Source organism: Stegodyphus dumicola, chromosome 8 (genome assembly GCF_044657685.1).
Source record: "Stegodyphus dumicola isolate Sdum_Otavi_A_Nest chromosome 8, ASM4465768v1".
In the NCBI taxonomy this organism is placed as follows: domain Eukaryota; kingdom Metazoa; phylum Arthropoda; class Arachnida; order Araneae; family Eresidae; genus Stegodyphus; species Stegodyphus dumicola.
The window spans coordinates 49,787,002-49,801,955 of record NC_140775.1 but is presented as its reverse complement, the minus strand read 5'-3'; the positions used below and the strand labels follow the sequence as shown (position 1 = coordinate 49,801,955).

At 34.1% G+C, this 14,954-nt stretch overlaps 1 protein-coding gene across 4 annotated transcripts in view; it reads left to right on the top strand.

Annotated features, from left to right (window-relative positions):
• The window catches only part of Cog4 (conserved oligomeric Golgi complex subunit 4), a 157,406-nt gene extending 150,841 nt beyond the window's left edge, over positions 1-6,565 (top strand). For 3 of the 4 annotated variants that reach the window (XM_085821833.1, XM_085821831.1, XM_085821835.1), the window contains one exon: positions 6,433-6,565. In XM_085821833.1, the coding sequence (XP_085677959.1) occupies positions 6,433-6,475 (43 nt within the window). In that variant the 3' untranslated portion in view covers positions 6,476-6,565. The other variant, XM_085821832.1, reaches the window with a different exon arrangement.
• Positions 6,566-14,954: the final 8,389 nt, after the last annotated feature.

Below are 14,954 nucleotides of genomic sequence, written 5' to 3'. Positions count from 1 at the left end.
AAACGCCGCAATGGATTAAATCGCGCGTGACATCGTCATGGGCCGTATAGATGCAAAAACTCAACCTAAGTCCTGATATATGACATACCATCTCATTTCAGAATAGTATTCGTTTAAAAATGATCATCGGCTTTAGCATGTCATTGTTTGCGGCACAAGCTAACACACATGTAAATGACGTTCTTTCATGCCCCGTCATAAACATAGATACAGTTTTTGCACCAGTTTCATCAACAGTTCTGTTTGCAGGAGAGTCGAAAGCTAACGGCGTTTCATCCATATTTATTATCTGCGACCGACTCACGTAAGGCTTAAGAACTGCCGTGTTAGGCTTACGAACTGCCGGTAATGTTTATCTCCACTTCGCTCATAAATTTCCCCGCACAGTTATATCATGCTGGTACCCATAACCTGATGAAGTCTAACGTTAGGAATGGAGACAAATAAATAAGCAGAGATTCATCTAAATTAACATATATTGAAACACAAAATGGCACACGTACAGTAAATTCTACACGGTAAAGTAAAACAGTGACAACAACTAAAAAAACGTTGCCAAGAGAAAAAATATAAAAAGCGTGTTGCCACACATGTTGTAAAATACGAATGGGAAATATAATCACAAATAAAAGTTATTTGCAACACGGAATAGTTTTCCGTTTAAAAATGATCATTGGCTTTAGCTTGTCACTGTTTGCGGCACAAGCTAACACACATGTAAATGACGTTCTTTCATGCCCCGTCGTAAGCACAGATACAGTTTTTGCACCAGTTTCATCAACAGTTCTGTTTGCAGGGGAGTGGAAAGCTAACGGCGTTTCATCCATATTTATTATCTGTGACCGAAGACGTTTTCTTTTGTCAATAATAGCTGTCACATATTTTAGAAAAGATGACTTTTTATCCTGCCAGTCCATTGGTAATTGTTGCCCGACTGTTGTTCTAGTACACACAAATATTTTTTCTTTTCATAAATCTGCTACACCTCCTTTGAAATCATTTATGTTCATTTGTTTTGCTATAAATTTTGCTTGTAAGCGAATTTTTACAGTCGAAATTGCCATTCCCTTTCCTCGTTGCTCCTTTATCCAGTTTGCAAGGTAGTCCTCTAGATTCGGCCACCTTACAGTACCACTTCTTTTGGCTCGTTTCTGTTGTGGCATATTTTTAAGTTCTTCTTTTTCAGTTCTCCAATTTGTTCAGCACGTGAAATTACATTAAGCTTAAAACCAGCAGTATAGCTTCTGTGCCGTTTAGCGACATTTTCAAAAATTTCCCGCTCCCTTCTTACTTAAAAACTATCCAACAAGTACTTGTACCGAAACTGATGGGATCTGTATCTGGCAGAATGCCAAGAAAAATCCATTCATGCTGAAGGGGAAATACGTCAGAGTTCGTTATTGCGAGGCAGGTGGAGTCGTGTCCGCCTTTGAAAAAAATTGCAGAAAAGGCAGGGGTGGGGAGAGGATGGGTCCTGGAAGATTCATCGAATGGCAGAGGAGAGAGACTATTCGAACTGATGAGAATGTTGATTTGAAAGGGGGAAGAATGTTATTGTTCTGAGATCTCGTTTAGGGTGAATAAGGCATTAAGGCATGAATCTCCTTTAAGGTGAATAGGTCCGTTCAAGAGAAAGAATGTAAACAAAATAACGTTTGCAAAAAGCAACTGAGTGGTCTTTTGTGTGGGAACAGCACCAGTCTATGCACAATGACAAGGCCATCCAAACTATGTACAATGACCATCATAGGAAATATTTTATTTTTAGTGCACCTAAATGCCGCATGGGTAGAAACGCTGCACCCACTGAAAATTTAAGTTTTAAACACGTAAACGCCGCGGCGTTTCTTCCGGAAATTATGGTATATATAAGGTGCGGCCGATTGCAACCAAAATACGAGGTGCACATCTACATGTTGTAGCAGTCCTATATACAAAATTTCAACGTTCTGAGGCCACTCGTTTTTGAGTTAGGTGAGATACGTACGTACGCACATACGTTCGTACAGATGCCACGAAAAATTCTCTTCAGAATTAATTTTAAGCAGTTTTATAATTTTTTTGGAGGAAACGAGTCTTTTATTCTGTCTTTACATATATCACGCAAAAACATCGTTAGATTGCATTCGATAGCGGTCAAAATGCATATTTTCGTTGAAATATGCTGCCTGAAACTTTTCGCGATTACAATACTTCCTTTTTACTTCGTACAAGGAAGTAAAAAGTTTAAATAGCATGGTTTCTTTTAGTTCTCATGTTTCGTAAAAGCAAAATAAACAATTATTGAATGCAATTACCTTCACGTATAAGACGCAGGTAACTTTTTTGAGACCAAATTTAGGAAAAAAAAAGTGCATCTTATATGCCATCAAATATGGTAAATCCAAAACTTCTAATATGAAAAGGAAACATGCTGAAGAAAGAAACTGAATACATAAAGAAAATTATTCTCCAAAGATGTGTGCAATTGTTATTATGTGAATTACCCAATTGTTTATGATTTCAGCTTTTATTATAATTTTCCATTTCTGTTTCCTCATATGATATGGTTACTGAGCCATTTGTATAATCTTTGACCATTAGTCCACATTCTTAGTTTGAATTTGACTGTTCTTGTTTAATTACGCCATTATGAGATGTAATTGACTTTGTTAACATCAGAACATGCCTTTATGTTTGTTCTAAGTTCTTTTTAAATAAGAGGCTTATTTAAACCTTTGTCTGATATTGTAGTTACTTTCAGACATAGTGATAATTTGCTTCATGTCTGTTAGAGGTTTTGGACTATTTAACTTTTACCAGATCAAGTAAACCCTCATAGGTATATTGTGGTCGCCACTGTGAGATGTAATTGACTTTGTTAGCATCAGAACATGCCTTTATGTTTGTTCTAAGTTCTTTTAAAAAAAGAGGCTTATTTAAGCCTTTGTCTGACACTGTAGTTACTTTCAGACATAGCGATAATTTGCTTCATGTCTGTTGGGGGTTTGGGACTATTTAACTTTTACCAGATCAAGTAAACCCTCATAGCATTGTGGAGAGGTTGAGAAGTTAGAAGATAAAGCATGCAGAAACTAGCGAGAGAATTGGTTTGCATATTGAAATAAATCTCTAAGTGTTAGAAAAGATTCTTAAAGAGAAGGAAATCGATATAAACTAGCCAAAATGTTTGGTAAGGCTTCAAATTAAAATGACGGATAAATATTTTGTTGAGTGTTGTTGTTACAAAACATAAATGTTTTGTAGCTTTTAATGTGTAATTATTCTAATATCCTTTAAGAATCAGTGTCATAAATTACATGTATTTTAAATTGTGAAATTTGATTAGATTTTGATTTTAATAGGGCTTTTTCAACAAATATTGTTAAAAAATAAAATTTAATAGTGGCCATGTAAATCATAGTGGCTAAGGTTACCTATTTACCTAATTTAATTATTTATAACTAACTGCTTACCCTTAAAAATTATCCCTACATATTAAAGCGAGTTATTGCCTTTCATTAATACTCGCTGTGATCACAAGATAAAACACAAAAATGTAGAAATTCAAGTAAAACTTATTCTTTGCATCTAGTGGAATGGCTTATTGGAACCTGAAAGTATACTAACTGGGTTACTACCCCTGGATTTCTGAAGCCATGACACTAATTGCATCAAGTGCAGAGCCTGACTAACGTTGAACACTTGCTAACTGTGCCTACATCAGACCTTTCAAGTTTGTTCTAATCAGCAGGTCTACCTGTAGACAAGCAGCAGCGGTGATAACATTCAGTTTTTTGTTATGAATAATGTTGATTATGTTTTTACTTCTCATTTTAAACTATGCCGTTTGACGTAAAATCTACCTGCTATTTACTAAACCTCTAGACCAGCAGTTCACAAACCTTTTGACTCATGTGTACCATCTAAACAAAAATTGAAAACCTTTAGTATAACCATCAATCTTGAACAAAGCTCAGATCGCATAAATTTACGAGTATTAGAGAAAAAACTCAATCAGGATGTTGGGATTTTAATTTTTGAAATAAATATTGAAAAATAGTTTGCTCCTTTGTGTACCACCTATTTTTTCTTACGTACCGCAGGTTGAAAACCTCTGCTCTAGACTGATCAAGTATGTGACAAAATGGGACGTAAAAAACATCAACATAAAGCTAACTACAGTCAAAAAACGTTAATTCGGACCTCGAAGCTACAAACTTTCTGCGCATGCATCGCGTTGACGCATGCGCGTAAGACCTTTACAGCTGCGAATATGCTTGTGCGCATGCGCAAAATACGTTTACGAGTGCGCGTTTAATGTATAACAGACGGTATAAGCTAAGCTAAAATTGTCTAATTATCTATTTCAGTTAATGTTGCAGATTGCATTGTTCTTTAATCTTCGAATTGCATCCAGCTTATTATTTTTTGCAGACTGCAAGAGCAATTTTATAGAAGTAAGCTTGAACTTTCGATTATGTCAAATAGAATTTCTGATATATATTTACTAATATGTAAAGCATCTACAAAGCAAAAATATGTTTCGAAGTTCATTAAACAAAAAGTGGAATTGCCGCAAAAAATGGATAAAGGCATATCCTTTGTTAATCTAAACTTTAACATTTGTTAACTAATCTTTGTTTATCTTTAACGCCGCGGCGAACAATGAATTGGAAGTTGATCTGTCAGCACTATCCTTATCTGCAGGGCAGATGTTTTTATTTTATTTGGCTTATAATTCCTTACTAAATGTAGTATTTCATCTCGATGTACTCTGTCTTTGATATGATTTAAATCAAATTTCTCATCATTATAATTCGCTTCCGATACTGAAGAAAGTGACGCAGAGGTTATTGAAAACGAAAAAATTTCCTTTGACAAATTAGTCGGTAGACACAGCAATTATAGGACTTGAACAGCGGAACTTTGTAACTGAACAAGAAATTATGTCTGTTTATAGAATTAAAGAGAATGTATTATCACATAAAAAACGAAAGAACTTAAACAACTTGCATTGAAAGAAATGTTTAATAAAGTAAAGAAATAAATATTAAGCTTTTTTTTTTTTTTTTTTTTTTTTTTTTTTTTTTTTTTTTTTGTAAATTTTGATACCCTTTAGATCATAATTGTTCTTTATTTCATAAATTACGGTTTCATATTTTTAATTTTATAATTTCTGCATGCCATTTTACCAGATTTAAACTGATGATCTATAATCCGGAATCGCCAAAGTCCCGATGAGTCCGGATTAACAACTTTTGACTGTATTAGTAAAACGTAAATGTCACTTATCTTCTTCCAAATATGTCCAACCTATTATAAGTGTAAAATATGTAATGCTATTTGATAAACTGCGTGAAGTTTATTTTATTCTCAAACTTTTTAATAATTATGTTAATTAATTCATGTTTAGTAATAATGCATACTACTACTTAAGGACCTATTTTATTTTTAGGATGATATTACAAAAGTGAAATTCAGGCCTACAATAATATATTTAATTGAACTTATTCAGTTCCCATTTGCTCTTAGGTCCTTAATTTTTTTCATTAATGGTCCTTAAAAGTACTTCATTTCCATGTGCAAAAATGTGCACGAACCCTGTAGTTATATTTTGAAGTCCTAAAATATAAATAGTACTCAAACAAACGGAGAAAGCTAATGCAATCTCACTGCGAATTTGCTACAATCAACAACAAGAACTAAGTGAAACTACTGAATTGAAATGTTTTCCTCCAGCTTTTATAAGCTTTTTCATCAGTACGAGAACTTTCTGGTATTTTCTCGATTTTTCTGGATAGCAAAAGAGTACAATTACGAGATATCTATTTATTAAAATGTTAAGTGCACGTGGTCCTGTATTTTAATTTTCCCACATAGCTCTCTCTTCAAATAAGTCTTGTGCTGCAATACACGGGGATATAAAACAATTTTTATTACAAATTCTACTAAAAAAATAGCTAAATAAATACAAAAACCATAACAATATTAATACAGAAGAGAAACACGCCAAAGAGAAATAATTAAGCAAAACAATAGCTTTGTAGCTTTGTGTTTTGCATAGATTTTAATTAAGATTCTATCAACTTTGAGGGTCAACAGGTACAGGCCTCTCTTCATCAGGAGCAAAGAAACCTGCAGATTTCTTCTGCAGATCCTTGCTGAAAATCAGTAGACTTAATTAAAAATATATGCGAAGCACAAAGTTTCTGCTTTGCCTAATTTTCTAAATATTAATGTTAAGCTCCTTAATATTATATGCAGATTTTTTTTTTTTTGTAGTTATATATGTGGTATACTTACAATAGTTTCTATGTCTGATTATGCTTCCCATAATAATACATAAAATTTTATGTAGTGTTAAGTATTATTATTCAATGAACTTATGTTTTGTAAGGTACTCTGTAAAATTTTCGAATTTAATTTTTCTTTTATTCCAATTTATTTCAGAAAAGATTTCAGATCAGAAGATATAAAGCGTCTGAAGTTATGAGTGACTTCATTTGCTGCTTTATATATAAATTACATACATACATGCATACATATTTTATATATACATGTAAATAAATATTATTCTTATAAAGTTAGTGTTTTTTTTTAATTTGTACATCTGATTGACTTAATGATAATTATACAAAATATTTAATTACCATCAAATTTTGCTATTATTTAACGCAATATCAATCTAAGAGAATTATGAAATCCTTTCTTTGACAACTGTTTTTGCATTATTATGCATGTTCTCTTTTAAGCATTTCATATCAAATTTTGCAGAAGTATTATAAAATAAAAGTGTATGTATATAAACAGTGAAGCCATTTTAGATGTGAACGGTTGCAAAAAGAAAATGGATGTGAGGTTTCTTTCCTAGAGCACTGAAACTTTCTGTATGAAGTGGCAAAAACTTTATACAGTACAAAGTCTGTAATCCGGACGTCCATTATCCTGAATGATCTATAATCCAGACCTCAAAGCCGCAAACTTTTTTATGTGTATGCTTTACGCATGTGCGTTTATCACAAAAAACGAAGCAACTTGAACAACTTACATTGAAAGAAATGTTTAAAAGTAAACAAATAAATATTAAGCTCTTTTTTTTTTTTTTTTTTTTTTTTTTTGGTAAATTTTGATACCCTTTAGATCATAATTGCTCTTTATTTCATAAATTATGGTTTCATATTTTTAATTATATAATTTCTGCATGCCATCGTACCAGATTTACATTAATGATCTATAATCCGGAATCGCCGAAGTCCCAACGAGTCCAGATTACGGACTTTCTACTGTATATACCTAATATTCTTTTGAATTAAATGGCAGTATATTTTAACTCTGTGTAAATATTTTCTTTAATAGTTTGATATAGTAAAAAAAATGCAAATTTTTAAAAATGTCTCAGATTTTGTTGTTATATATTGATTGCAACAGTATATAAAGTTTAGAATTTTCATAGTGGCAACTAATTATTCTATACATATATTATTCTATACAGCAACTAATTATTCTATACAGATATTAATATGTATACAGAGTATACACCTCAGTATATGTCCAACTGAAATACATCCAACTTGTACATCTTGTTTGGAATACAACTCAAGTTTGATGAGTCATGACTGTGCTCTACACGTGTTTACCTCTCTCGAGCTAATGCTGTGATTGTCTATGAACATCAGTGCACCTGTTGTTACTATTCAGCAAACAGATTGTGCTATAACTAGGAATTTTCAAGTGATTTTGTATTTTTGAACAAATTTTAAAAATATTTTGCAAGTGTTTTTAAGTCCATTAAGGGTTTTAGGAAAGTTAATGAAAAATTTCAAGCAACAAAGAAAATGTTTAAGATCATTCTGAAGACAAAAAAAAGAGTTTGTTAAAAAGTATGACCATAAGCATGTACCTCCAGAACTTGGCTATTACATACTGTATAGTGGGTATGATTGTAAAAAACAAAGCTGCTATTAAATCAATGAAGAGGGTGAAATTGATTATCAAACAAAGGTATGAAACATTAAAGCATGTTGAGAAATTGCTTCTAATCTAGATAACAAAAAACCTTTATGTATAGTATCATGCACAGTGCTTCATTTATGTACAGTATATATTTCATCCATTGCAATTGTATGTTATTGTTAAACAATGTGATAGTTATAAAACCGGGTTTTTTTATGAGTACAGATATTTGCTGTATAACCTGTTTTCACTGAACTTTGAATACTGAATTCTCACTTTTACTAAAGATGACATATTTATGTACTATATTTAATAATTGTTTTTGCTTTATTTTATCTTTTATTTGTACCAACTTGTAACTTTCAGCACAACTATCTGCTATCTAACTAATGCCCAAGAAGCTGATTGCTATCTAGATGAATCAAGATGACAATCTTTTTTTGGTAGTTATATATTTTGTAGCACTTTTTTGCAAGTTTTCTTTTGGCAGTTTTCGAAAAACCTTTAGGAATACCTGCAGATTTTCTTCATGACTATCAGAAAACGTATCTGGTTTCCTTTTAAGATGCAAAATTTCATTACTTTGTGTATTTAATTTATCAGTGGTCAGGAAGTGTAGCCCACTATAATAAAAACTCATTACATACCCATTAAGAGTTTCTCCTGGTAGTTGTCAAAGGTGAATTTATGCAAAGATCAATGGCAGGGTTTCTTACACTGTGGGTTGGGAAAACTTTTAGCAGTTTTGATAACTTATTATAATAATTTTACAGTTACCAAGTATTTTTACGCAATGTATCTGAAAATAGATAAAGATAAGACAATACAGACAAAGGAAAAAATGAAAACCTTTTAATGCATTCTTTTTATAATATAAACGTTCATTTTCCTTGCTTTGCGCGTGATGCTCCCATTTCCTCTCTTACTTATTTAAAATTTTCACTTTGTTCTATGTCTTAAAATTAGAAATTAAAATTAATGACCTAAAACAGCAGTACAAGTGAAAAAATTGACAGTTTCACTCGCGTGTGTCGGATTTGCACAATACTTATGGGTTCCACAAAAATTTGGTAAATATTATGGGGTCCTGGGAGTCACGAAAAATCTCAGTGATAAAAAGGGGTCACAATTGAAAAAAGTTTAAGAAACCCTGATCTATGGTGTAGATTTGTTGAGCCATCCATAGTATCCCTTGATTATGATTCCATACTCTCATCCAATTCCTGTACTACCACTCTCACAGTTTCAATATCTATATCATTCAATAGTATTTTTCAGTAAATGAAGTATCTATCTTGTTATGAAGTATTCATGCATAAGCCTCATTCCAGTCAAGCTTCCGAAGTGGAACAACATCACTCACTGTCCTTCTAAGGTTGAAGGCTGAAACCTGAATGTGAATGTGTACAATTATGATTTTTATGAAGAGTACACTTTTAAACTGAATACTTTGCATAATATTCAAAGGAGGTGTAGCAGATTTATGAAAAGAAAAAATATTTCTGTGCGTACTAGAACAACAGTCGGGCAACAATTACCAATGGACTGGCAGGATAAAAAGTCATCTTTTCTAAAATATGTGACAGATATTATTGACAAAAGAAAACGTCTTCGGTCACAGATAATAAATATGGATGAAACGCCGTTAGCTTTCCACTCCCCTGCAAACAGAACTGTTGATGAAACTGGTGCAAAAACTGTATCTGTGCTTACGACGGGGCATGAAAGAACGTCATTTACATGTGTGTTAGCTTGTGCCGCAAACAGTGACAAGCTAAAGCCAATGATCATTTTTAAACGGAAAACTATTCCGTGTTGCAAATAACTTTTATTTGTGATTATATTTCCCATTCGTATTTTACAACATGTGTGGCAACACGCTTTTTATATTTTTTCTCTTGGCAACGTTTTTTTAGTTGTTGTCACTGTTTTACTTTACCGTGTAGAATTTACTGTACGTGTGCCATTTTCTGTTTCAATATATGTTAATTTAGATGAATCTCTGCTTATTTATTTGTCTCCATTCCTAACGTTAGACTTCATCAGGTTATGGGTACCAGCATGATATAACTGTGCGGGGAAATTTATGAGCGAAGTGGAGATAAACATTACCGGCAGTTCGTAAGCCTAACACGGCAGTTCTTAAGCCTTACGTGAGTCGGCAAATTAGTTCGCAAAAATGGAAGCTGCAAAGATATTTGTTCAGCCGTTATACGTAAAAAGTGATAGGCCTATTTGGAAATATAAGAATTAAGTTCGTATTAAATTATCACGAAAACGCTTTAGAAGTCGTGGAAGGAAAACTGAAGAAGCCAGAGAAGCGTGATCATGCGGCCGCCGAAGAGATTCGAAAGAGATTTAGAGATGATATGAAGGTTTTTAATAAAGCAAATAATTGTGCTATGATGGTTCTTACGAACTCCATGACTGAAGACACTTTACAAAAGGTAATGAGATTTGACAGCGCAAGAGATTTGGCTGGAACTTCACAAAGTATTCGAAGATTCATTCGATAACCAACTTTATAACATATGTTTACAGTTCTTCAAATTCAGTTGGTCAAATGATGATATGGCAGCTCATTTGTCAAAATTGAAAAATCTATGGAATGAACTGAACAGTGGGCTTGAAAATAAGGAAGAAAACAGACTGCCAGAAATGCTGTTGATTTGTAAAATATTGGATACTCTTTCTCCCAGCTATCGTACTTTCAGATCGAGTTGGTTACTTCTTAGTGATGAAAAGAGAACTTTAGATGAATTAATCACACAATTGTGCACCCATGAAAGAGAATTAAGGAAAGATCCAAATTTTTTAGAAACTTTAGATCAGGAAGCATTGATAGCAAATCCGGAATTTAAGCGGAAATCATCTATTAACAAGAAAAACAATGGCAAGTGTAATTATTGCCACCAGAGAGGACATTGGGTCAGAACATGCAAGAAATGGATAGCTGATGGAAAACCGCCGAAACCCAGTCCACATATAGGGCCAAACAAGGGAAGTAAAAACAGTGTTGCTGCAAATATGACACTTCTAGCTGTAGATGATACAATATTTTCTGCAGAAACGAATTCTGATGATTGGTTTATTGATAATGGGGTGTCGAAGCATGTCGTCAATAACAGGCACTACTTTATAGACATCAAAAGATTTAAGCTTCCTCATAGCATCACTGTGGCAAATGGAAAGTCATTACCAGCAATTGGAAAAGGCACCATCAAAATAATGACCATTGTAAATGGGATGAATCAAATCAAAAATCTTGAAGATGTCTGGTGTGTTCCAGAAATAAGTAAAAATCTATTTTCTGTGTTAGCATCTCAAGATAGAAATCAAAACAGTGTGTTTGAATCAACATTTATGGACTGCTATTTAAAAATAGATGGTGAAATAGTTCTGCATGGAACAAGAAATGCTGGTGGGGGTCTCTTCAAAGCCGTGATGAAGACCTTAGTTCCTGAAACTCACATTGACATCAACATGACTGAGAATAATGAATCAACTCTCCAACTTTATCGTGAACGATGGGGTCACCAAGATAAAAAGCATGTAAAGGCCATTGTAAAGAAAGAGTTGAATATTAAGATTAAGTCTGATAAGAAATTATGTGAAGCTTGTGTATACGGAAAATCCCACCGTTTAAAGTTTGGAACCAGGAAAGCGGTTACAAAAGCTGGAGAATTGTTCTCGACAGATATTTGTGGGCCATTTGATCAGTCATTTAGGGAATACCGTTACTTTGCAATCTTCAAAGATGCCTACACCAAATTTCGATACTGTTTTTTTTTTTTTTCTTAGAGCACAAATCAGAAGTAAAAGATGTGCTTGAAAGTTTCATAGCTCACGCTAAGAACTTAAGGCATACGGTTAAAGAAATGCTCAGTGACAATGGTGGAGAATTTGATAACCAAGCCGTTCGCAAGATCTTGAACAAGCATGGAATCTCCCAGAGGCTCACAGCTCCATATACACCGGAACAAAATGGCAGTGCTGAACGAGAGAACAGAACAGTCCTAGAAATGGCCAGAACTCTCAAATACTCGAATGAGGAAGTGGACTTTCCAGCTTTCTTCCTATGGGCAGAGTTCGTCAGTACTTTAATTTATATATTGAATAGGACAGGCAAGTCTTCAGTTCCTAATTCAAGCCCTTATGAATTTTGGATGGGAAAGAAACCCAGAATAAAACACATGCGCATCATTGGATCGACTTGCTATACTCATATCCCAGTTTAGAAGAGGCGAAAGATGGACAAAAGGGCAACTAAAGGCTATCTCCTTGGGTATGATGGAGATGAAAGGTACCGCATTTACATCAAAGAAACCAGTACAGTAATCTGTTCCCGAGATGTCATATTTGAAGAGAAACCTTCCATGACTGGAAACATTATAATATTGCACCCACAACAAGTTTCTGGAAAAAATTCATCTCAAGATGATGAAGTTGAAAATAAAGTAATAGACGAAGGCCCTCAACAGGAAAAGAAGGAGGTGGAGGGTATACCAGAAAAGGAGACTCGACCCAGAAGACAAATTTCAGCGCCTAAGTGGACAAAGGATTATATCATGGAAAATTCAAAGATTTATGAAGAAAATCCTCCAGAAATAAATGGAATTACAAGTGGAATGCAGTGCAGCTGACAATCCGAGAAACAGAAATATGAAGGCTCAACACCCAAGAAAGCTTTCCAGAATGATCCTGAAACTTTAGAAGAGGCATTAACTAGTCCAGATGCAGAAAAATGGAAGTTAGCCATGGAAGAAGAGTTGGAAAATTTAAAACGAAATGAAACTTGGGACAGAGTGCCTAGGCCAGAGGGAAGGAAAGTTGTGAAATGTAAGTGGGTCCTCAAGAGAAAACTTAACAAAGATGGACAAGTGGAAAGATATAAAGCTCGTTTAGTTGCTCGTGGCTACACCTAAGTCGAAGGAATTGACTACAAAGAGACGTTTTCTCCTGTAATAAAAACAAAATCAATTAGAACTTTATTAGCATTCTCAGTTGAGCAAGACTGGCAGGTTCATCAACTTGATATTACTGCAGCCTATTTAAATGGAAGACTGAGTGAGACAATTTTCATGGAACAGCTACCCGTGGGTCTGCATGAGAAAACACACAGAGAACTTTGCTTGCTAAAGAGAAGCCTTTATGGACTTCATCAGTCTGGGAGAGAATGGAATATGTGCCTTGATAAATTTCTGAAATCAACGAGCCTAACAAGATCCAGAGCAGATCCTTGTGTTTACTTCAATAAAGAAAAGGAGTTAATTGTAGGTGTGTATGTGGATGATCTTGTAATGTCCAGCAAAGAATTCATCATTCAGGAATTTAAGGATAATATTGCAGCTACATTTAAAATCAAGGACTTGGGAGAAATACATCACCTTCTTTCAATTAGGATAAGCAGAAAGGAAGATAGCTGTGTGACTCTTGACCAAAGTGTCTATGCTAGTGAACTCTTGGAAACAACCAATATGCAAGATGCTAAAGGAGCATCAACACCATTAGATCCAGGTATGAGATATACGACAGCCAACTAAGGATAACATGTTGAATGCTGAAGGAGCATTAAAATATAGGCAGGCTTTTGGAGGGCTCTTGTACCTAGCAGGAGGAACAAGGCCAGATTTAGCTTTTGCTACTACTTACATGAGCCAATTCAATAATTGCCCAAGCAAGGAACATTGGGCTGGTGTACAACATATCCTTCGTTACCTAAAACAGACTAAGGAATTAAAGCTGACTTTCCAAAAGACAGGAAAGAATTTGGAAGTGTTTTGTGATTCTGATTGGGCTGGTGATAAGATTGACCAGACGATCATTTAGTGGCTATGTGGTGCTACTAGCAGGTGGAGCTGTCTCATGGAGCAGTAAGAAACAACAGACGACTGCATTGTCAGCAGTTGAAGCTGAGTACCTCTCAATGTGCCACGCAGCCAAGGAAGTACTGTGGTTCCAAAATTTTTTTAAAGAAATTGTGGGAGAACATTTTTTAAACTTTCCACAAAGCATATTTGTTGATAATCAGGGTGCCATTTCTTTAGCCAAAAACCATGTCACTTCAGAGCGTAACAAACATATTGAACTCAGACATTTTTTCTTGAGAGAAAAGGTTGAAGAGAAGTTGTTAAACTTTACGTATGTGCCTTCCAGTTCAAATGCAGCAGACATGTTCACAAAGAGTGTGCAAAAGAAAGCCTTGTTCAATCAAAGGTTCTGTGTAGGACTGAGGGAAATTTAATCAAGGGAGAATGTTGCAAATAACTTTTATTTGTGATTATATTTCCCATTTGTATTTTACAACATGTGTGGTAACACGCTTTTTATACTTTTTCTCTTGGCAACGTTTTTTTAGTTGTTGTCTGTTCCGTCTTTTTGGTAGATAGGTGGCGCTCTTGATGCGCGCCGATGAAAAATATTTCACTTGACGCTTGAACATGAAGAATGACGCATGTCATATTTTTTTTTATGCTTGATTATGTTTCATGGCCGCTATAGGCGGAAGTAATATAAGTTTATCGTTAATAAATGTTATTCCTATGTTCTGTGAAATCTTGAAGTTTTGATTTGAAATTCTAATGCTCTCCCAACCTTGACTCCTGAAACGAAACGATCTTTGAAATTATTGCTCATGAAGAGAGACACCACACATTTTTTGGGGTCTGAAACCCGCGAAAAAGGGAATTACCTTTTGAAAGGTAAGAAATTTGATTTATTTGTTCTTGGTATCGATCTTTGAAAACGAAACATAATGGATGATTTAGCAAAAGAGAAAAAGAAACGTGCTATTGTACGTAGTAAAGTTACTACACTTCTAAATAAATTTGAGAAATTATTATCGGAAGAATTAAGTAAAGAACATGTAGAAGATCTAAATTCATCATATGAATTGTTAATTGAATACCATGAGAAACTTAAAAATCTTGACTCAAAGATTAATGCTCTCATAATTGATGAAAAAGAATATGCTAACGAACTACATGTATGCGAAGAGTATGATGAAAAAATTGTAACGT